The 24,707-nt window shown below is 37.6% G+C and overlaps 1 protein-coding gene across 3 annotated transcripts; it reads right to left on the bottom strand.

Moving 5' to 3' along the window:
* Positions 1 to 1,162: 1,162 nt before the first annotated feature.
* On the bottom strand, positions 1,163 to 16,894 carry LOC18447732 (plant UBX domain-containing protein 8). Of its 3 annotated transcripts, none has more exons than XM_006857819.4 (10): positions 16,651 to 16,894; positions 13,252 to 13,316; positions 12,458 to 13,043; positions 12,098 to 12,216; positions 11,727 to 11,976; positions 11,233 to 11,394; positions 10,950 to 11,114; positions 3,060 to 3,203; positions 2,838 to 2,894; positions 1,163 to 1,522 (listed from the first exon to the last, which is right to left on the bottom strand). In XM_006857819.4, exons 1-10 carry the CDS (start codon positions 16,732 to 16,734, stop codon positions 1,415 to 1,417), a joined length of 1,740 nt encoding a protein of 579 aa, XP_006857881.1. In that variant the 5' UTR covers positions 16,735 to 16,894; the 3' UTR covers positions 1,163 to 1,414. The 3 variants fall into 3 exon arrangements, with proteins under 3 accessions (XP_006857881.1, XP_011628355.1, XP_088704460.1); XM_011630053.3 differs by having other exon boundaries at positions 13,138 to 13,316; XM_088848334.1 differs by lacking the exon at positions 2,838 to 2,894.
* Between the last annotated feature and the right edge of the window lie 7,813 nt (positions 16,895 to 24,707).

Genomic DNA, 24,707 nt, shown 5'->3' on the forward strand with positions numbered 1-24,707 from the left:
ACATTGTACCCATATTGTTTAATGTAATTTCAAAACACCCATACCAAGACAAATGATCAAAAGTTGTAATTTCGAAACACCCATACCAAGACAAATGATCAAAAGTTGTAATTTCAAAACACCCATACCAAGACAAATGATCAAAAGTTAGAATATTGTTAAAGAGTGTAAAACCCTAAATAGTGCGTCTCTCATAGGTATTTTCATAAATTTCCCTTTCAGACGTCCCTCATACCTACAAACATCTAGTCCCACTACAAATCCGGCCATCGTTGTGTTTCAAGTGATGTATCAGATTTGTAAATGGGTTCGGTCCTCCTCGACTAGGATCCACCCTGGCAGGGTTAAAGGTCAACCTGGTCTGGGGTCAAGTTGCACACGACCTAGATCCAATCCCCAGGGAAAGCCGGTCTGGCTGGGTCCAAGTCAAGCGGATCCAAATTGGACCACCTAGTTGAGCACCTGACTGGGTTTGTTTGACCTATCAAGTCCAAGGACCACCCATTTATCAGTCCTAGCGTGGATGTTCCATATGTAAAAAGCTAACCATGGGATTAGGATTTTTGACACTGGTATGCGTATCCATGCCTTTAACATACCACATCAATAGGGCGGATCATTCGCACCCAAGATCTGTGTCAGAACAGGATCTAGATCGGTCTAAATCAATGATCCAAAAAAATATTAAAAAACAAGTAAAATAATATAAAAATTAAAATAAGAGTTTGACGTGGGAATTTTGAAAGGCACCTAAAAAAAACATTACATAAGCTTTATTTATTTTTATTAAAAAAAAACAAGTATATAAAGGGGTTTTGTGAGAATGGGGCGGGGACTCATTCAATTCCGAAACTAGTTTGGCCTTGACCAATTCCCATCCAGATCGAAAATTGCAGGGTTTTAACACATTGTTTCATACCATGCTACAACTTTTCCAGTATTTATATTTCCTATAATTTCTTGTCAAATAAAAATAAGAAAAACAAATGTCCTAAAAAGCATGCACTTGCCTAAATTCCATAGCCAGAATTCCACATCTTATGATACGGTGATCCATAACAAATGGGTAATCAGTTTTCAAGCAAAACAAACAATAACCATTGCAGAAGGGGTCACCCTTTAGGCAAAAGAAACAATAAACAATTGCAGAAAAGGGTCATTCTTTAGGCAAAGGCAGTAGAATTTATATTAATCAATAGAATTGAGCAGAAACCATTACCCTAAACTTCAGCCTCATAAGAGGAAACTTCTTCTGATTAATGGGTTTTGGATTCTCAGCACTGCAAACACTCACCATATAATAGCAAGCCACAAGAAATGTCCCTAACACAATACCTCTTTTGTTTTGCTTTGTTTTCTGTTGTCTTTAATTCTTTTTCTCTTTTGTTTTATATGATAGAATGAGCTAATGTGGCTAAATCAACTCCAAAAACAGTGCCTCCAGCTTACTGCTGAGCCCAACCTCACTCAAGGATAGGCCTTTCTCCCCATCGCTGAATGCCCGTCGAGGGTATGGCCTCACCTGTTAGAAAAGGATTGGGTGTTAGAGTGAAGCTATGTTACAAGGACACATACAAGACAAGGACACATACAAGAATCTATGTCCAACAATATACGTACTCTCCTTTTTACAAAATCCAGCAGAGCACATCTGTACAAGTGACTTTCTAATTTTTCGTAGTAATTAACAAATCAGCTTAGAAATGGAACACGAGCATTCAAATCAAAGACATGTCCAAAACATAGACACATCTATACTTGTATCTTAATAAGACATATAGTTGGAAATAGCGAGAAAACATATGGGGACTTATGGCCTTACTGAAGGTCATAAGTCCTCACTGAGGGTATGACACTTAATAAAGCAGAATGACAGATTAGGATTCATGTTGCCAACCCCAATTAGTTGGAGAAAATGCTCTAACGACGATGATGATCTTAACAAAACAGACAAGTGTCATACAATGCAGACCCAAGTGTCCTTGAAGATGGGACATAGTCTTGTTCGTTCAAACCATAGAATTCTATGTCCATGTAGCAGGCATGTGACACCCACGATCAAAAAATGAAAATTTGCACACAGGAAAATGCATATCCCATGTCAGTATGTGTGTCATGCGTGTTTAATTAGTTGGCATGTCGGATTCTCCTAAAAGCATGTGACAGACATGTTGTTACATAGGGAAAAAGATGCAAAATTCTTTTTGCTTAAAAGTATTTGATGGGTATAAAAACTTCACATAAACTTGCTGGGTTATATTCTTTTAGTTGGATTTAATTTCTGTCAAAAACTGAAGGCTGAAATACTGATAGTCACTTGAACACCAACATTTCCCCTTCTCTCTTAAAGGGGAAAAAAAAAAAGGAAGAAGAAGAAGGGTTTCAACCAAGCAGTAATTCCCAAAAGTAATATATTTACATTATTTTTCAGAAAGGCCTACTCAATCACAATGCAGAATTTTTACATTCTTTATGTTACAAAGACAATCATCAGGATTCCCGCAATTGAACTCTTGGTAAATTTTAAAAAATCTGAGATGGATTTATATTTTTAGGCTAATTTGTTTCTGTTCCTATCAATTTTATATGAACTTCATGCAGTTCAGTGGTATATGCAAGGTGTGGCATTGAAAGAATTGAGGTCTTTGACCAAAACAATACATGAACCAACGAGACTCATCATGATGATGATGAGTACAAGAACCAACCAGACTCATCATGCATCATGATGATGATGAGTCTTGTTGGTTCATGTATTGCTTTGGTCAAAGAATAGTCTGTAGAAATCACAAGAAAACACTGAGGAATAATAGACAGGGCATAGTGAAAACATTTACCAGTCTGTAAGTGTTGGGCTTTACCCCTCTGCCAACATCGATGAAGTCAAAAAGGGACTGCAAAATGAAAATCCAGGGATGTGCAAAAGGAAAATGTCACTTAACAATTCATACACACACACGCATACGCATACAAGTGCACACACACATACAAGGGCGATGTTTTTTCTATGGGGGAGGGGGGTGGTCGGGGGTTAATTTTGCCCCATAAAAGTTCATTACCTGAAGCTTGTCGGCCATCAGAAAACGACGACCACGGCGACTGCCATCAGGCATCCTCACAAGGAGTGTAATGGCATTCTCATTGTCAGCTGGCGGTTCCTGGGGTAGGGAGGCTTCTTTTGCCGCAAGTTGTCTCTCAAGCTCCTGTAGTTGGTAGAAAAAAATGTGAGAATTTGTAGGGGAAATAGTGATTGTTTAGAGAAATGCTTCCTTTTTCCTTTTCAGATTGGTACATCTCTTGCAAAAGAAACATGAGAGTGCAGGCTACTAGAACAGTTTCATTTGCTCATTTATGAAAAATCAGAACTTCTTGCCTGGCACTTAAAAGTACTTGTTTTAAGAGAAAAAGTGCATGAAGGAAACACTTCATAACCTGATTCAGACCATGAAACAATATTTAGACAATCAACCACGGCGGTCTAGACAATTTTTACAGACTTAGAAGCCAAATCTTGTGATTAAAAACTGCCAGCGCAACTTGGAAATCACCCAAGTTCGACTGGATTGGGAGCCAGATGATTCAGGGCAAGAAAACCTTGGAATCGCCCAAGTTTCCCCTTCTTTAGTATTTTTCTATATTTTTTTATTAAAAGCTCCCAGTCCAACTCAGACTCTCTCGAGTCCCACAGGGTAAATCGGGACCAGGACCTTAGCAAGTCCTACTCGAGTCTGCCTTGACATCTCCATGCCCTTGATTTTGGTAAAGCAATTCTATTGTCATATAGACTTCGTAGTAGTAGTAGTAAAAACACACTTCTTAATAATACCAATCAAACTAATGGAAATAACAAAGTTCACAAAACTCTCTGTAAAGCAGGTCCATTGATAAATAACACGATCAACAAGTCCATTTTCCAATTACAAGTGCCAACGCTCTTTGACAAAGCACACAGCAGTTTGACACAGATATCTAGATCAAATTAGCTTGTTAAGAGCCAGGGAAAAATCCCTAGAGGCTCCAATTCACTGGATTACTTAAACTAACAGTATTCATATTTCATACACCAATCCCACTACACACCCTAAACTATTTAATGGCTCTCTCTGTGGCATTGCATTTTACCTGCGTGCTTTTGTGAGCCCAAGAATAACGGTATGAAATATGCTTCTGGTTGTGGCTTGACATTATAGTCAGTTTTGAAAGCCCAGTTTTCTACAATCTGCTATAGGAGCTACAATCAGATCTCAGGCCTATGCAGGTACTGTGGTAACCATGACTCAGAAGGCACCTTCCTCAATGCCCTGGTATTATCACATTCTCCCAGAAGAGTAATTCATCGAATGTAACAACTAAAGAATGATAGAAAACTTACTCTGTTGTCACCATTATGGAATGCTTTTTGTATAGAGGGAGACCAAGGTCTTTTTCAGCGTAATAGCTCCTTTTCAATGAAATTATACGCCGCCTGTTTCGTTTGGAGCAAACAGGAAACACTCAAAGACTGCCTATGGAACTTGAATGGGAAGTTCACCATGGCTGACTCAAACCAAGAGCATACCTACGAAAGGTTTTATTTTATTTTATTTTTGAAATAGTAATGTTGTATTATTATTACTTAAGGATTTCAAAAAATTGTGGCAACCCACAGCACAGAAGCTCACAATAGTTGATTATACAAAAATGGTGCTAATAAGAGCACTCTTTACAAAGAACTAAGTAGCTCAAACAATCAGAAGAGAGTAAAAAAATACTGAAAACCAGGCTAGAAAATAAGGCACCAAAATGATTCCGGTGTGGTCGGTCACTCTCACTCCTCCTCTGGTGAAGGCGTCAGATAGAGTTGGCCTACTGCCACATATGTCAATAGGAGGTCTGAATATGCCTGCATAGATGGGAATATGCTCAAAAATATGTTCAAGTCTCTAACAATAGGTGGCAGTAGGCATATTCCCATCCATGCAGGTATATTCACCCCCCTCAGGAAGCTTCTCAGATTCTTCCTTTTACCAAGACCTCCAAGCCCAAGCCATCGTCCTTAACCCATCAGTTGCAGCCAGGGCATGGTCTAACCTCGCTCCCCCTAAAGTCAGGTGGCTTACGTGGTTAGTGTGCTCCGAAAGAACCATAACTGTGGACCAACTCCAACATCGAGGTCTCCAACTACCAAACCATTGTATTTTGTGCCGCAATGACGAAGAAACAAACCCTCACCTCTTCATCCATTGCCCTCTAGCCTTGGCTTTATGGGCAGTCATATTGAGACTCTGTGGATGGTAGTGGGTTACCCCGCAATCTGTCCCACAGATTTTCCAGCATCTGTGCTCCCCTCCATGGCCCAAACCAGGTTTAATCCTTTGGCGACCAGCAGTCCCCGGACTCCTGTGAACCCTATGGATTGAAAGAAACAACGGGATTTTTCAAGGCAAGAGCAAATCACTTGAATCCCTCTCAGACTCCCTCAAATCTTCTATTATTAGCTGGGCCAGAACCAGCCAACTTTTTAACCATTGCTCTACCTCGGACTTCCATCAGAGCTGGCCAGCCATTCTCACCCTACGCCCCCATAGACCTTCCAGATCCTCCTTGTGCCGTTCCCCCAATCCAGACCAGATTAAACTCAAGTTTGTTTGGGCAATCCGGGCCCGTCAGGGGGTGGGGACCTCTTTCGCGACACAGAGGACAATATTGTTCAATTATACTCCAAAAATATCGGGGTAACAGACTCCACAGTAGCAGAGGCAAGAGCCCTTTTAGAAGGGTTACGAGTTTTCGGCCCTTCTTGGAAACCCTCCCTATTGGTGGAAGGGGAGAACCGTAATGTGATAGATTGGAGACTGCAATATCTAGTCGATGAAATCTTTTTCCGTTGCTCATCCCTTCAAATATCGTGAAACCACACCCTCAGAGAAGCAAACTCCGAAGCTGATGCACTTGCCATAGATGGAGCCTCATTGCACAACCTAGCAGCTGCAGGCCCCCAACTTCCATAACTCCCCCCCTCTCTCCCTCTCTATCTCCCCTATATCTCCTGTTGTATTTAACCCCTTAGAGGGATCCATTTTTTGGCACCCTTAAGGTTCTTGTGTAGGGCACCAAATTGTTGGGTTTTTCTCTTTTGTACCAACTTTTCATCAATACAAAGGTTAACTTTATCAAAAAAAAAAACAATAGGCTGAGGCACCCAAGGCCCACATGATTACATGTTTTGAAACCTTTCAAATCACCAAATGATTCCCCCATGCATGGTTGAATCTCTTGATACTCCAAGGAGGGCCAAAGCTTCCGCCAAGGTGAATTTGGCATAGCCAATTATGACCTGAAAAGCTTAAGAGGGTGTTGGGATTGTGCTCTCTAAAGAGATCTCCAAAAGCAACATGACCGGGTTTGCCAAGCGAGCAACTGTCGAAATTGAGCTTGATTTGGCCATTGTTAGAAGGTCTCCAAAGAGAGGACCAAGGGATCTGAAGTGGCAAGGCCTCAACGATTTGAAACCAATTTTTGAGGAAATCTGCCGAAGAGAAGTTTCTGAGGGTTTGTTGGAGCTTGGTCCAAGAAATAGTCATAGCTTTGACTCGCTCGACTATCATGGCTCTCTTGTCCTCAAAGATTTGTGTATCGTCTGAAGGACCCAAACTGTTACAGCCATTGAGGCTCGCCAAAGAAAAACACCCGCTGCTGGAAAGGTGGCAAGGCAAAGGCTTGGAATGGCTGCAGAGTTGATTGAGGTAGCACCCACATCCAATGGAAGGATTGCAACAGCTCTGCCCACAAGTCTAGCCACTTCAGTATAGAAAAAGGTGGGAATTGGGTTCATAAGCAGCTTTGCACATGATGCGTCTATTAGGGAGAGAGATGCCTCTTTTTTGTAGATGATCTACCATAAGTGCTTTCATGAGAATCGCAATCCAGCAGAAAGATTGGATTTTGGGGGTCTTGGGTTGAGCGCTCAACTTGCTGGGGCAATGAAGGAAGAAAGGGGTGACGGTGGATTGGCGAAGGCTGTGGTAGAAAGAGGAAACAGTGAATACCCCTGGGGGTGAAGGGGACCAGATGATTTTGTTGGCCACAGTAGCTAGAAACGAAGTAGAGTGATGAGGGCCGAGAGGGAGGCAAATTCTCGCAGTTCCTGGTCCTGTAGTGCCCTCCTGAAATTTGGGCACCACACTCTTGACCCCCCAAGGTTTCAAAACATTGGGCTACAGTAGCTTCTCGGTCGGTGGACAAAAGGAATCGACAATGGAATGTTGATTGAAAAGGGATACGCCCAATTCACAAATCATACCAGAACTTACCCCCTATCACCCCATCTAGGTCTGAACCGAGTGTTGGCTTTGAAAGGATTAAGATTTGCCGATATAGATAGCCAAACTCTTGAAGGCCGAGAAGTTGAGTTCGCATTGGGCAGCCAAAGGGTATGGGTCTATATGGTATTTGTGTCTCACTACAGCTTGCCACAAATGATTTTCTTGAGTAGCAAGGCTCCACCACCACTTCCACTCCTCATGAGATTTTCAAGTGTAGTATCTATAGAGGCCAGCATCTAGAAGAGAGACATTTGAGAAAAAGGTAGATTTGAGAGTGGCCCTGATCAAAGTTATGCTGCCAGCCTACAAAAGAGAGAAACCTGCCTTTCCATGCAGCAAGTTTGCGATCAAACCTCTGGATAATAGGGTCCCACAGATGTTTCATTGGTTTACCAATGCACAAGGGCAACTCAAGGTGGGGAGGGGTTCAACCCCACAACCCAGCCTGCTAGCCAAGGCTAACATAGAAGGGCAGTCAGAAACCACTGCCATGAGTTTAAATTTGACTAAACTTACCTTGAGCCCTATAGGCAACTTGAAGCATCTGAGGTAAAGCCACAGCATGTCCATTTGCTGCCCGTCAGCCCAGCAGAAGACAAGTGTCATCTGCATACTCAATGCAAAATAACAGGACCCTGAGATCCAACACTGAAGCCCTCCACTCGGCCTTGTAGGTAAAACCTATCAATAAATCTGCTGAAAACTACAGCCACCAAGGCAAATAGCAAGGGCGACCAAGAATCTCCTTGGTGAAGACCTCACGAGGATGGAAAAAATCCTTTGGTGCTCCATTGATTAGTATTGGGAAGTAAGGATCCGAAAGCTTCCTCTAATCCAAAGTCTCCATTTGTGTCCAAATCCCATCCTAGAGACATCCAGCAGGTTCATTTGGCAATATAGTCCCATACATGCCATGTTCTCCATAGATGCCGGCTGTAGCAGCTTATACATTGGAGGAAGATTGTGAATGACTCATGAATACAGAGAATAAGAATTAAGATGAGAGCACATTAAAAGTAATACACAGTGAGCTAACTAGAGGAGTTGACCTATACCCTTAGCCTGAAATGGCTTCCAAAGGAAGCACCCAAATACATAAATCTCAACCAATAGTTGTCAACAAATCTGTTGGAGTTTTGTGGACTTTCTTGGCTCACCCTGAAGGGGAACAGAATAAGGCTAAGGCCTATCCAAGATGAGTAAATTATGCTTGCCCAATGAGTGTGCTTAGATGCACCCATGTAACTCACGAGGTGCACATGGGCCCATAGCGGCCCATGTGCACCAGCCACAATGAACCCATTCATGATGACACCATCATCTCTCCCCCTTACCTGCACTTTCCTAAGTCTGTAATAATGCAGCTTTTGTAGAGGGTAAGTTTGTAATTAGGTTCAGAGGGGGATCAGAGGGGGGGCACTTATGACTACATCTTTGAACCACATGTAAAAGTGAACACTTAAGCATGTGGGATACATATCACAGAGATTTGAATGCATTGAAGTTAGTTGGGGGAATCATGGAAGTTAGTTAGGGTTTCTCTCTTAATTGCTCTCCAAGAGAGCTTAGCGTATTTCTCTTTACCTAATCCAATCACTAACATTAAAGCTAAATAAAACTAGAATTTCCTTGGAATCAAGAAGGTCCTTCTTGGGGGAGAATACAATCTGATCATGTTGATCTATGGGGTGAAGAGAGGCTTCAAATCAAGTCATCAATCATTGATCAGCTATCATGAATCAAGGGTTACGATTACACCTTAATCCCTTAATCATCCAAACCCTAATTCTCCTATGATTCGAATTCCATCTTAACTTATAGTTTGCTGCAATAATATCTTCTAAGAACTGCATTTTGGACATTATCCATTCAAGTTAGGACTGTAAACGGTAAACTGCAATATTATTATTTTTTGTTATTCTTATTCTATCCCTACTAGTTGTGAGCTGAGCTTCTTGAAACCCCACAAAATTCACCTTTGAAGAACCTTGACTCAACTCCCATGGATATTATTAGCTCTATGCCTGATGAGACGATTTTGCAATGCTCTCTTACTAGAAATCATTTCCAAATAGGCACCTTGGGTTCAGATTTTTAACTATAGTAAGGCACTCTACTGGTTTACCACGTAATTCTCGAATCACATTCTCAAACCGACCCAGCGAAACCAATGATCCACAGTCTCGTTAGTCGTAAATAGGGGTACATGCATCAAAGGCAGCCAATAGGTGGCGGAATCATAGAGATACTAGACTTCAGGTGTCCCCCAGGGACAAGTCCACCAATTCGAGTATGTGCACCAAAACACAACGGTACTAGGGTTCTTTCTTAGACACATGTGCACGTTCTCCCCAAGAAGGAGGCTTTCTAGAATCACAACTATCATATGCACATCCTGTAGGATGTGCAGCAGAAATGTTGAGGATTTTTGCTCTTGCCCTCACAAGCCGCCAACCCCATTAGGGAGTACGTATTCCTACCAAACGCCATTGGCAATCTCTCCCACCTCAATATGGGCTAGCTGACTCCACAACCTTCCCCAGTTTGGTCTTATTCCTAATTGCTAAAAGGTTTTGTTGATTCTACCCACCAATCTGGGTTCTAGACCACTTAGACCTGGTGAGTCACATGTGCGTTAGGCACACCTGATGAGCAAGCATAATTTGCCTCATAACAAATTGGCCTAAGCTTCATCCCGGTCCATTTTAGAACCATGCTCCGACTGGACCCAAGAAATTCCTTTATAAATAAATTTGACTACAATGGTGTCAAGGCCTTGAAAGGCCACAAAACTCCAACATTAAATATACACAAGGAGAAAACTAGAGTAGTTGATTTAGTCCCTAGCCCGAAATGAATAAGTTCCAATAAGCCTTCTTGAGCTCTGATTTTGTACTTTCAACAAAAACACCAAAATGTATAAAAAGCGTGTATACTATGCTCCTGCAGGAGCATATGTACATCTACTCCCTCAGTTAGAATACCCACTTGGGAGAATTGTTTTGATCTGAAAATTTGGGAACCACCTAAGATCACTAGATTTATTTAAAATACATAAATAAATTGAATTCTGAGTTTTCTAATACTTAGATCTCACCCTCCAAAAATTGGATGGCCTTTGTTCAATCTTGAGACATTACTATTTTCAAACCCATATAGAGTGCTTGGAAATTTTTTCTATTGAGATTAGTCTATGATTTGAAGAGGAGACATCCCCAAAATTTGAGATCCTAAAGTTAATCTTACATTGGGTTTTACACGAGGGAGTAAATGAACAGTATACTCGCTCTGGAGCATGACATCTTTTGGCATACATAAATCACAACTAATAATTGGTAACAAATCAGTAATATTACTTAATAAAAGAATGGGTAGATTAAAATGGAATTTCCTACCAACTAAGGAATTATTACAAAATAAAAAATCGAATGTTCAACTGTCATTTTTTTTTTTTTGGGGTAAGTAACTATGTCATTTTGTAAGATAACAATGCAAGCAGCCTTTTTGGATGTTTTAATTCACTAGAACAAGAAAACCAAGGCACCATAAATGGAATATTAAAGTCTTTTTAGATTGCAGTTGTTTGTAGGTTTCATCTAGAGCATATGATAACAATGTTATAACTCCAACAAAAGTTAAGGCTACCTCTTCCTCAAGTAATTTCCTATGAGCATCCTCTAGCTCCTGTCTTTGTCTTTCAAGAGCAGCTTCTCGAGCAGCTGCCTCTTCCTGACAACGGAGCTCAGCTTCTTGCTTTGCCTTTAGTTCTTTCTCTTGGTCGGCTTGGAGTGATGCAAGATACTCATCGTCCTAAACAATTTGTTTTACGTAATAGTCAATGTTTTGAGTGCACATTATTCAGTATGAACATGGTGGCTAGAGCAACTAACTAAACCCCAAGGGAAAAGGAAAGGAAAGGAAAACAAACTTGTTGCTCCCTTAGTAAACGTTGTGCTGCTAAAGTAGGTGAAGGTGGTCGAACTATCCGTCTGGGATAGGAAAATCGATACCCAGCATCTTCAGGGACACCAAACATTGCAGCCTCGAGCATCACAGCTTCGTCATGCTCCTCAGAAGATATGCCACCCCACTAACAACAAATTCACAGACCCAATATCATGAATTAACACTAGGGAAACTATAAATTATAATCCAATGGACTATGTAGTGTATTAGCATCATCACCACCCAATGAAATGATGGGCGGTGAAGCAGAGTGAGTGGGACCACCATTGGGGTGACTTGCTTCGGAGGTTCCCACTCTCACTATCCATCATTTCAGCACGCAGTGAGGAAATGAAATGGACAATGGTTTTAGGCAGTCCATTGGATTATGGTTTATCACACCTCTAAGGAGAATATTCCATCAAAAAACAACTAATAAAAAATGTCATATCAAACTTAAAGGACAATGTGCAGCACCTCATCATTTTGGAAATCATGCTGGGGATGACTAGAGATGCTTTGTGGCCCAGGACTTGAAGGTGGACTATTGGACACGTGACCAACATCAGTGGCAGTTTCTGTAGTTGTATGAGTTGAATGCCTTGGCCTGTGCCTTACAAGTGGTACTTCCTCTACATCATCAGCTTCATCTTGGACCAATGGATTGCCTGCTTCCATCTTAGCTCGATCCGATGATTCCTCTTTAGATGATGAACCATACCCTTGGCTTTAGCCATCGAGGAGACCCACATATAAGAAACAAAAAATAAGGAGGTCTCTCAGAATCTTTAGGTAAACAACAAACTAGCATAAATATATAGTACTGAAAAGCAACAGCAGAAAGTTACCTTCCATTTGATGAGAATCTTTCCACTACGTCATGATGAAACCCATCTAAATTTTTCTCAAGATCTAGAATTCCATTAAACGCACCATGTTCACGCAAAGTCTTCTCTTGTTCTGCGGTCTAAAGTTGGTAAATAATCAATAGTGTAAAAAATAAAAACGGGGCTAAGTGTCACAAAAGTTAAAAAGAAGCAGCAGGCAAGTTCCATAAGACCTTGGTGATTAGAAGAGCCCTGCACATAAATGATCAAAAGCATAACAAGAGCATATCGGCACTAAAAGATTTGAAGTTTATGCAAATAACAAATGGCATAAAAACTTCAAAATTTTAGTTGCATTACATATATATTATAAATGCCAACCTGTTGCTTCTTATATGATTCTGTGGCTTCACGTTTTGAAGCCTCAATTGCAGCTTGCAACATTTCTTCTTCTATATCAAGACCATCATCTCTCACATCATCTTGTGGTGCATTCAGTCCTGGCTGACGCTCATAAATCTCAACATCAGAACCATCTGCATTTCTTCCATTATGACCAGAAGTGTGTAAAGTTGAACCAGTAGTTGGGGGATCCACATCTTCTTCATCATCATCAATTGTAACTCTGCCACGAATCTCTGGGCCAGGTAAATCCACACTTCCAGTAACATCCTCAACAGCGGGTGTAGCCCCAGAAGGTCCAGATTGGTTATCTCCATCCTTAAAATCTATTTGGATCTCTCTCACCTCCCTAGGATGGGAAACACGTGGCATACCACCCATTGGACCTCTCCCATCAAATATGCTATCATATATATTTCTCGGGAATTCTCGGTCAAGAAGTGAAAGTGGGTTTAAACTTGTTGCAGGAAATGGTCCAGGAAGTCGCTGAGGCTCAAAAATTTGGATTGGATCATCTGTATCCATGAAATCATTTTCATCGGCAGCAGCGCTTGTTGGCCGCGTGCTGGACAATGAAAGCTTAACATGTTAATAAGAAGAAAATATCCACTCACAAACCCTTAAATATCCTAAAACAAATTTTTACTTCACAAACATACACATGCTCCTCCATAGCCAAAAACGAATTTCCACTTCATCCATAGCCAATAGCAAAGTTATACATGCGCACACACACGAAGGGTGGTGGGTGGTGGGGAACGCGATCCACCTACCTAGGTCTTTGTTCTCCTTCATTGAAGTATGCATTCACAGCCCCGTTGAGATCACCCCCATGGGCCTGCCCAACATGATAGATGATAAAAGTAAACACAAATCACAAAATTGTACTCCAACTCTTTATAGCAATACAAATGTTAACTTTTCTAAAAAAAAGAAGATACAAGTCAACACAAAATGGTAGGAGGAAAAGGTGGCATGCTTTTTAAGATGATACATATTAAGAACAAATAACCCTAAAACTTGAATTTCATGTTCTTCATTCAGTAGAGGACGAAAGAACTATAAAACTGATGACTTTGACATTCTATGCAGGCAGGACCACAAGAAGAATCATAGGAAACAAAAAGTTGAAATTGTATGGTGCAGGCCTGGTAGCTTGGAGCTAGAATTTAGTAAAGAAGAAGATAGGGAAGATCCAAAATTAGAGAAAAATTAAAAACTAGAGAAAAAAGGAGCACTTGCTTCTCTAGGGTTTTGAATAAAGTCCATAACAAGATGCTTCATTATGCTTGAGTACATCTCTTATATCAAAAAACCTTAAACAAAAACTAATCCTGGTCATCCAACTAATTTAATCATTGCCATTTAATATAAGACCTTAAATGAATAATAAAAAAAATAAAAATCCAGAAATTACAACTTACACCCCTAGTGAATAAAATGCCTCAATAAATAAATAAGAGACATAAAAAGGACATATTCAATGACTATTTCTCTCTTCTGAGGTTCCGCTTGTAAACTTTAAGCTTTCTTTCTTATCTAGGCTCAAGAGCAGTATTGTACGCTGCATCACTATGACAAAGAAACTTGTGAAGAAGGGAGGAATGACAACTTGTGAACAGCATGATAATGATAAAAGCCAACCCTTCCAATCAATGCTCTAGCGGTTGTCCAGGGGACAAGAAAGATTGAATCCACAAGAAAATGAAACATCGAAGGCATCAAACAACAATCCAAAGTTTATGTACCTCTCTTTAAATAAAAAGAGGCATGAGGAACCCATGCCTACTCTGGGAATAAACTCTTAATGGAACCATAAAGACTTAAAAAGTATCTACAAACCTCATGTGCACTCTGAGGATAACAATTATCATGAGCTAATGGATAAGAAACTTCGGAACACGGTGCACTTTAATTATGAAGAAAGTGTGCACTAACTGGATCTTTTCGTTTGCAGCTAAAATGGGACTTCCAAACTGTAGCACATTGCCCTTAACACTCTTAGCCAAAGGGGTTCCTCTAAGGACTACAAGCACAACTAAACAGTTCCAGTTGATTCACGAGAATCATCCTCACTATTGAGCAACTAGAAGTACTGGATACTTGATATGTTGATACTCAATTTTTTATTCTATCATATGGGGTGCCTATATCCGCATCCCCTGGGTTTTCATAACCATATTTTACACATAAGTTAATGTCACCAATCCTAATAAAAAGAAAAAAAAAGACCATGAAAGTTCTCAAAAGGTTATAAACCAAGTAACCCAGTATCATGGATGGAAAACTGAGTTGCTAAAACTTTTAAGGATAATCGAAATTCAAATTTAGTCATGTTTTTACTTTATAATGTTGCATGTGGTATAATAAACCTTCGCATGACAAAAGAAAATAATAGAATAATCAAAACCAAAGAAACATCCAAATGAGCAAGGAAATATCTTTCTCCACTATACATGTTTTTTCCATGTTTGTGTGTTTTAGATTTTTGAAATTTTAAAGAACTATAGAAACTTACCCCAAGTCATATCACGATTCAGCAAACCCACTTGGCTCAGGAACAGACTGAATCATAGGTCCAATCTGAGTTATAAAACTTTTCTCAGGAGAAATTAGAAACCAAAACTGATTCTACCTTGCGTACAGGTTGACCGCAAGCTAGCAAAGTTAGCTCAAATGAACATATGGGTGGCCATATGATAATTTGGGACCTTTGGAACTTTACTCTTCCAAGCATACAGTAGTGACTCCATAAATGCCCACTAAAAGGAAGCTAATGTGAGTTTGTTGTGCACATAATTAAACAACAACTATTCCAGTTTTCATAATCAAACTTCACAAATTCTGTAAAATGTTACCAAAAGACCACTAAAAGAATGAGTTAGTAGCAGTCTATAGCCCAAATCTCCTACTGCCTATTTATCCAAACATGATACATTAATCATCATGTATCACCATACCATCACCATCATGGACTATTAACAAGGTCATCATTATCATGATCAGTGTATTTAGTGTTTTAAAAGGTGATAAAGCGGTGCCTAGGAGGCAGCCTTATACTTGAGGGCAGCCCAAAGCAAAATGAAGGTCCGGGGTTCCATAAAACGCTTTTTGAGTGAGAGAAACCATGAGACTGGTTGACGAGAGAGAACAACAAGACACCCACAACCACCATGCCCCAACCCCCTCTAAAATTTTCAAGAGAGACTGCTTAAACAAAGAGAATGGTTGACGAGAGAAGAAGAGAGAGAGAGAGAGAGAGAGAGAGAGAGAGAGAGAACACAACACAACAAACACATACATGCAGCACGACCTCTCTCTCAAACACACACCACAACACACATAACATGATCTCTCCCTCTCGCTGGAACACACATACACGACTTAATCTCTCTCTCTCTCTCTCTCTCTCTCTCTCTCTCTCACAGATCACAACATACAATGGCTAGCTCATACACACAACGTTGGCGCACATCTGGTAAGCCCACCAAGGGCGGTCTGCCTGGGCATGGGCTGGGGCATCAAGGATGGCACTGCCACGGAATCCAAGGTGGACGCCTCATGGTACACTGAACATGATCATTATTATCGTTCTTGTTGTCTACTACTCATGAAGTTTGCCTAATGCATAACCCAGAAAATGGTAGAACCTTGACCCCAAAAGAAACATTGATGATTCTGATGTAAATAGGATTCCCATATTCCATGTAATAATCCTTATCCCAATCACCAAATGTGAGGCAGCAAGTAGAAATGAGAAACCCTAACCCAATCAGTGAAACTCCAAATGATTGATCAAAGTCATTGCAGAATAGCACTCGGATGAATGGAACCACCTGGGCATACCCTAATAAGCTCTGGCTTGCTCTACATAGCCGAAATCAAAGGAAAAACGAATATGTTGATATTAAACAAAAAGTAGTAGAAAAGAAACAAGGAAAAAACCCAATTGTCACCAAATGGAGCAACAGACACCATATCCAGTCACAAATGGGAATGAGAGAAACCAAACACCAGAAAAATAACTCAAAACAACAAAGAATTTACCGTAAAACATGAAAAAATAGCCAAAGAAGAACAAAAAAAAGGGAAAAAAGCAGAGACTTAGAGAGCATAAGGCAATCAAAAGCCATAATTCTAACAATTCAGTGAAAAAAACCTCTGAGAATTACCTCAAGCTTCTGAACTGCAACAGCTTCACACGCGCCAGTGATGCTCATGAATGTCTCAATTGCATCACGCGAAGGCCTCGCCATTGAAATTAGGGTTTAGGATCACACTTTCAGGACAAATCAAATGGAAAAAAGAGGAAAATCGCTGTAAAAAGAGGAGAAAAAGAGATACTTAAACGCCGTTTGGGTTGCCCTATAGAAAAGTTTGAGATCAATTGGCCTTTTGATTCACTACTATAAGTGCAAGGAAGCTAAGTGAGATACGAGTATTTATATCTAACCCATCCTCCTCTCTCTCTAACCACATCTCTTCCTTTCTCTCTCCTCTCTCTCTCTCTATTATTTATGGGTGAGGTGTTTAGAATTTTAGACTATTTGGTTTTTGTTTTTTTCTGGGTAAATAAGAATTGGGAATCTTGAAAATCAATACATCGAGTTCATATATATATATATATATATATATATATATATATATATATATATATATATATATATATATATATATATAAAAATAAATTTTTAGGGATTGGCTTTTTATACTTAGTATTTATAATTGGAAAAAGTTTATATAGAGCCAAGGCTCTAAACAATCAGAGTCCACTTAAAAAATTTAACTAGAAGAGGTTGTTTTGATCCCCAAATATCCTCAAATTGATCATCATGACATCAACATGCATGGACATGAAAAAAAAATGATTTCAAGTTTTGGAAATAGTGTGCTCTATAATGTATTTTTTTACTGTCAATTTTCAAGATTTTTAAGTTTTCATAGATCTCCTCAAGTCCACACTATTTTTTAAGCTTAGAATTTTATAATTAGAGATGAAAATAGATTTTAAAGCTTTTTTTACTGTCAATTTTCAAGATTTTCAAGTTTTCATAGATCTCCTCAAGTCCACACCATTTTTTAAGCTTAGAATTTTATAATTAGAGATGAAAATAGATTTTAAAGCTTTCACAAGGATTTCCAGTAGTGAAACGACATTTCTCAATACTATTTTAAGGTGTATTTTACTTCGATTGTTTAGAGCCTCGGCTTTATACAAATCACATTTTTTAGAATCTTCTTCTTTTTGAGCTTAGAATTTAATCTTCTTCCTCAATTAATGTATTTAATTGAGGATTGAAGGTTTAAGGATTATTTGTCTAGAATGTGGGTACGCGGAGTGTAGGGATTATCTATAAAAAAAAAAAAAGTCATTTATCTTTTGTACATATAAATTATAATCATTTTTGTCCTTTGAATATCAAAACGGGATGGTTGTAAAAGTGTCATTGAATAGACACAAAGTTCCAAAAAAAAATTCTCGGACTTTGTGACTCATACAAAACCATCCAATTGGACATCTAATGAGTATGAATGATTGTGACATTCATGCACAGAAGATAAATGATCTCTTTATAGACAATGCCCTATGAGCAAGAGTATCCTAACGCTCGGATCCCATCTCTTCTCTAGCTGAATTGAGGGATTCAAATTTTCTCAAAACATTTTATTTTACAGGGTCTAGGCATGATTCCTACATTATCATTCCCTCAAGATATTGTTTGTTTTAAAGAAAATTTCTCTCCAGGAGGTAGATTTTTGAGAAATCGGTTTCATACCTCCTAGGGTATGTAGCCAATTTTGAAGAAACTATGGAGATTTCCCACAATTTGTATGGCGGCGTGCCCATGGAGATTTTTGGAAGAGACATTTTCACAAACAAATTGTGAAAATTTGTCTTGATCAACGAATATATTTTTTTTGGTCAGAGATTTCGGACATGCCCAATGTGCCCTAAATTATGCATGCATACTTTTTATAACAAAAAAGTTCAGTGAGGTTGATTCCTTTGGTACAGAAGGCAACAAACATCTTAAGCCATCGGATGTGAAATCTAAAGGTAATATGTATAACCAATTGCCTTGTTGTTGAAATGAGATTTCCTCAAGCTTTTTTTTGACCTTGACCCTTCAAATCTCACAATTGATGGCTTAAAATTTTTTCTTACCTTTGTATATTAAACAGAGTCTTCCAACTTTCTAGATGTTTCCAAAATGCTAGAAATTCTTAAGGGTTCCCAGAAAAACTACAAAAAGATTATCAAACAGGCCATAGAGAAAACAGCCTCACTATAGACAGTCCCTTTTCTCATACTATAGAACGTATGCCTGCATTTTAGTATGGGATGCTGGAATGGGTTGGGCATTGGTAGGGTGGCAACAAGTCCGGTCCTGACCCGGACCCGAAAATGTTATGGGACCCGGACATGAAAATAGAGCGTGGAATTTGGACTTGAACCTGACCCAAAAATTAATATATCTATGTATTAACTATATTTAAATATATTTCATAATTTTGGACCCAAACCCGAATAGTATTTAGGCTTAAGATTTGGTCTCGGACCTAAGCCGTCGAGTCCAAATTTTTCACCTCTACCCGGACCTGGATCGGGTCTACCCCTTGGGTCTTGGGTCAGATCTAGGTCTATTGCCACCCCTAAGCTGGTGGTTAGGAGTGTTGATGTATCAACATAGCGACCACCTTCCATCCCACTATTATCATATAAAAAAAAGACAGAAAAAAAAGAAAAAAAAAAGGGAATCCAATCAAATGAAGTTAAATAAAGGTTGCCTATGCTAAAAGTGGAGTGATGAATTCACATTTGGAGAAAGTGGGTGTCATGAGAGGAATTCATCCCCTATAGGGGCCCACATAAAAGGTAATTACAAGCTTGTAAGAGAAATATACTTTTACTTTGTAGTGCTTTTTTATGGTGCTGGTTCATGGAAAAGAATAAATATTAAAAAGTAAAGACCACACTCCTATGCACTGTGCATTTACTCCCTCCGGTGAAGGAGCTGCTTAGGAGGATATTTTTACTTTTTCTGATTCACCTTAGGAAAAAATTGGATTATTGTCATCTAAAAACAAATTTAGATTTTGAGTTCTTAAACTCTAATTGGCCTTTAAAAAATTGGTTCGTCACCGTTCCATCCTGAACTGCTATCTTCGTTCAGGCACATCTAAGTGCATGGAAAGTCTTTTTCATCATCATTGTCGAAATCTTTTTCCAACTAATTGAGGTCGGCTACACATTTTAAGTGTATGAAAAGTTTTTTTCTATTTTTTATTGTTGATGAGGTTACTTCAAGTGATAGAAGTTAGATACCCAATTTGAGGGCTTAAAGTTACTCCTAGATTGGATTTTATACGAGTGAGTGAATGGAGGAAATGCTCCCCCAAGAGTATACAATTTTTCAATAATAGTAAATTTCGATAAATCAATGTTAGACAGGATGTCATCATCATCATCCAACCTTTATCCCAGTTATTTGGAGGAAATAAAAGACAAAAAATACGATAAATGGATGGGAAAATAAAAAATAAAGGCTAGGAAATATTTCTATTTTATGTTGATTTTGTGTAGATTAGCACAAATGTGAAAGCAGCTAGGTATTCCCAGAATATTGACTTGGATGGCATGCGTTGCTTGATGCTAAATTAAACCGATTTTCGATTTTTAAAAACCGAAATGGGCCTCATTTCGATTGTTGAAAAACCGAAAATGGCGCCATCTGTTTAATACTGTGCAACCTTTTAGTCTCCAAACTCTTGCTCTCTGCAAATCTTTGGGTCGCAAAACTTCTGCTCTCTACAATTCTCTCTCTCTCATAAATTTAATCAGTCTATAAGTAATTTCTCGATAGATTTTCACAGATAATTTCAACAATATAAGTACATATTTTGGCACGATCTGAATTCCCTATGCCTCTCTCTCTCTCTCTTCAAAAATAACATACTACCTAACTTTTCTATCTCTAAACGGAAATGATATCTCCTGATGTAATTTTTAGCCTCCGCCATTGAAAATCGGAATTCATAAAGAAACCTCTCTCTCTTTCTGTTAGCATCTATGATTGGCAAACAAGGTCTCAACCCAAACCTCTAATGGCTTCCCTTCCACTCTCTCACGCCACAATCTTAAATCTCTCTCTCCTCCATTAATGGCACCAACCATCGAACTCATGTCATTTCTCAACCACCCTATCCTGCCCCAACTCAATTTCCCAACACTTTTGCAACTGTCCAATCCTACCCCAACTCAATTTCTCAACACTTTTGCTCCCAACGATGCTCTCTTGGCTTGGTTTAAAGGCGAATTTGTAGCTGCAAAATGCCATTATAGACCTTCTATGCTCTTACCTTCGATTGGTTTTGTTAGACCCTCTCAGTATGACTCAGTCTTGGCTTGTACATATCAGAAGAGACTAAATTGGTTTCTCAATGTGGAAGTTTTGAGTTGGGGTCATGTTCGGTTTTTCAAAATCCAAAACCAAACTCATTTTTGTTTTTAAAAAACTGAAAATGGGTAGTTTAGTTTCATATTTTTGAAAAACATTTGTTATGAAGATCATAAAATGGACATATGTGTAATAGCATAAATATTTAAGTACTTTCATAATAACGGAAATTAAAATGGATATTTATGTAATTTTTCCTACTTAGAAAGTAAACACATTTTAAAATACTCTCTCTCTCTCTCTCATTTTTTTTATATAAATTAATGACAACTAGCATAATATTATGTGAAGAGCAAGCTTTCTATGCTTTCCCTACAACATAAAACTTATATACTTCCCCTTATCCAACCATCTATTCTGAATGGAGGGCCAAGATTGCCCCAATCACAATGTCACATCCTTACACTATTTTATTTTTTATTTTTTTCTATAAATTATTTTGACACAAAATTTGTATGTCAAATCCTCTATTAAACTAGCACTAGCGAAAAATATAAAACAAATATTTCTAATAAAATAAAACGATCAAAATACCTCTAAAACTTTCAAGGGGTATTTTGGTCATTATATTTTATCGAAAATTTATTTTTAATATTTTTTATAGGTGCACCCCAATGAGAAGATGACACGTATCAAATTTCATATTCATACAATTTATATAAAAATAAAATACTTTTAGATGTCGGATCAAAGATCAAACGATGAATAGCTCTCTTGATCAAAATTGGACGGCTGGATGGTAGGAGAAACGTAGATTTGCCGGGAAAGTATAGAAACCTTTACCTTATGTAAATATATTTATTCTATAATATAAAGCGCTAGTTTCCATGGGGAACATGTCACATGATTTTCGGTTCCTAGGCTCATAGCATATTTTTATCGTCTCATAAAAGTATTCTTTGCCATACGTTTGTGTAACATTTTATATGTTGTAACGGAATTTATAAATAATTATCTTATTTTTTATTTTTTAATATTCAATTTTATTTTATGTGATAGACTACAAATATAATGCATTTTTGAAGGACTACCTATCTTTGGTATGAAACTTAAAAAGGTTGGCTGGAGGTTACCAAAATTGAAACAAAAGGCTTATTAAGGCCTTTTGTCCTTTTCTTTAATTCGTGTGGAGCTAAAAAATGTTAATTAGAGGTTACGAAATTTCGGCGAGGTGTATTGATGCCTTTACTCATTTTCTTCAAAATAATATCATATATAATATATGAGTAATGAGGAGACCCTCCCACACTAATATGTATATGAACGTAAAAGATCATTATTAAATTTAATACATATCTCTAAAAAAACCAAGTCCCACACCCATGTGATAACTTTTTTTAGAGATCTGCGTCAAATTTAATGGTGATCTTTTGAAGTCCTACACAAATGGGTGTGGGAAGATCTCATAGGATCATTACTCATAATATTTTTATTACATTATACTATTATAATAGGGTGCAGTTTGTATAAGGCCGAGGCTCTAAACAATCAAAGTAAAGCGCACTTTCAAATAATGGCAAGAATTGTGGTTTCAATATTGAAAATTTTGTGGAAATTTATTTTTATCTCTAACTATAAAATTTAAAGCTTAAAAAAAGTATAGATCAAGCAGATCTATGAAAACTTGAAAATTGACAGTAAAAAAATACATTATAATATATAATATTTCCAGAACTAGAAATCTATTTTTTCTTATATCCATGCATCTAGAGATCGAGATGATCAATTTGAAGATATTTGGGCATCAAAACAACCTCTTTTAGTGAAATTTTTAATATGAACTCTAATTTGATTGTTTAGAGCACCGCACTTATATAAACATTTTCCTTATATCAATATATCTATATTATAATATATAAATATATTATATTATAAAATATAATATATAATGGGTATGGTTTGTGTAAAGCCTAGGCTCTAAATTGTCAAATTAGAGCCTACCTTCAAATATTGTCGAGAAATGTGGTTTCAATGCTGAAAATCTTTGTGATAGTCTTAAATTATATTTTCATCTTTATTATATAGTTTAAAGCTTAAAAAATTGTGTAGGTCGACAGATCTATGAAAACTTGAAAATCTTGAAAATTGATGATCCAAAAATGCATTACAAAATACTCTATTTCCAAAAGTTGAAATCCATTTTTTTTCTCATATCCATGCATCTTGACATCGAGATGATCAATTTGAAGATATTTGAGCATAAAAACAACCTCTTCTAGTAAATTTTTTGGGGTAAAGTTTTCCCATGTGGTTTCTATAGAGCCTAGGCTCTAAACAATTAGATTAGAGCCTACCTTCAAATAGTATGGAGAAACGTGGTGTCAATATTAGAAATTCTTGCGATAGCTTTAAAAGATATTTTCATCTTTATTTGTAAAGTTTAAAGCTTAAAAAATAGTGTACATCGGCATATCTATGAAAACTTGAAAATCTTGAAAATTGACGGTCCAAAAATGCATTACAAAATACACTATTTCCAAAACTTGAAATCTATTTTTTTCTCATGTCCATGCATCTTGATGTCGAGATGATCAATTGGAGGATATTTGGGCATCAAAATAACCTCTTCTAATGAAAATTTTGAAGGAGGCTCTTACTTGATTGTTTAGAGCCTCGGCTCTATACAAACTTTTCCCTTCATAATAAATATTTTAAAATCTATACAAACTTATACCTTCATAATAAATATTTTAAAATCTAATGGGCATCAAGATAAAAAATATCATGTCGATCTCCACTTAATATCTACCTCATTTACATTCTTAATGAAATTAACTATAGTGAAGAAATTTGAAATGGAAAAACTAAAAGTAATTGTGAATTTAAGTTAGGAAAAAGTTTATCTGGAACAGAGGCTCCAAACAATCAAATTAGAGCCCACCACAAATTTTCACTAAAAGAGGTTGTTTTGATGCCTAAACATCTTCAAATTGATCATCTTGACATCAAGATGTACGGACATGAAAAAAAAAACAGATTTAAAGTTTTGAAAATACAGCATCATTCAGCACATTTTTGGACCGTCAATTTTCAAGATTTTTATAGATCAGCTCGATGTACATTATTTTTTAAGCTTTAAATTTTATAATTAAAGATGAAAATATATTTTAAAGTTATCACAAAGATTTTCAGTATTGAAACCATATTTCTCGACACTATTTGAAGGTGTATTTTACTTTGATTGTTTAGAGCCTCGGCTCTATATAAACCGCACCATAAGTTAAATAACTATACTTTTGCTGGTTGTCATAGATTTAACTAGAGAGAGAGATAGATGTCTTAGGAATATGGATTTGGGAAATGAAACATGACTTGCAGCTCAAAACTGCTATTTATTCTACTTAAAGTGTGTATTGAAAAGAAATAAAGTAAAAGTTTTCTCAGTAGTGCATTTCTCTTCGACAGAAGTTTAATTTTGCAAGTACCATGATAAATTAACAGTTGGAGTTCATCTTGAATCGAATGCTCAAAACTAGGGGAAGTTTTAAAATGGATTTTAAAAAGGAAAATTGTTTCATGCGGATTGGACCGCATTTCTACATATGCGGTCCATAAAGTTTAAAGCATCCATCTTAAATATAGATGCAAGTAAGTGTTTCATCTAAAACCAATCGAAACTAATGGTCCAAATGTTTTCTTACTAGAATTGTTATTTTTAATTTCTAAAATTTATTCATTTTATCATATTCATGATCTCCATGTTAGAGATTACATGTCCTTAAAAATGAGATCTTAAAACCCATCTCAAAAATAGATTTATTAAGAGGCCC

The sequence above is a fragment of the Amborella trichopoda genome, chromosome 9, assembly GCF_054954075.1.
Source record: "Amborella trichopoda isolate Santa Cruz 75 chromosome 9, AtrichopodaSantaCruz75HAP2 v2.0, whole genome shotgun sequence".
NCBI classification, from domain to species: Eukaryota; Viridiplantae; Streptophyta; class Magnoliopsida; order Amborellales; family Amborellaceae; genus Amborella; species Amborella trichopoda.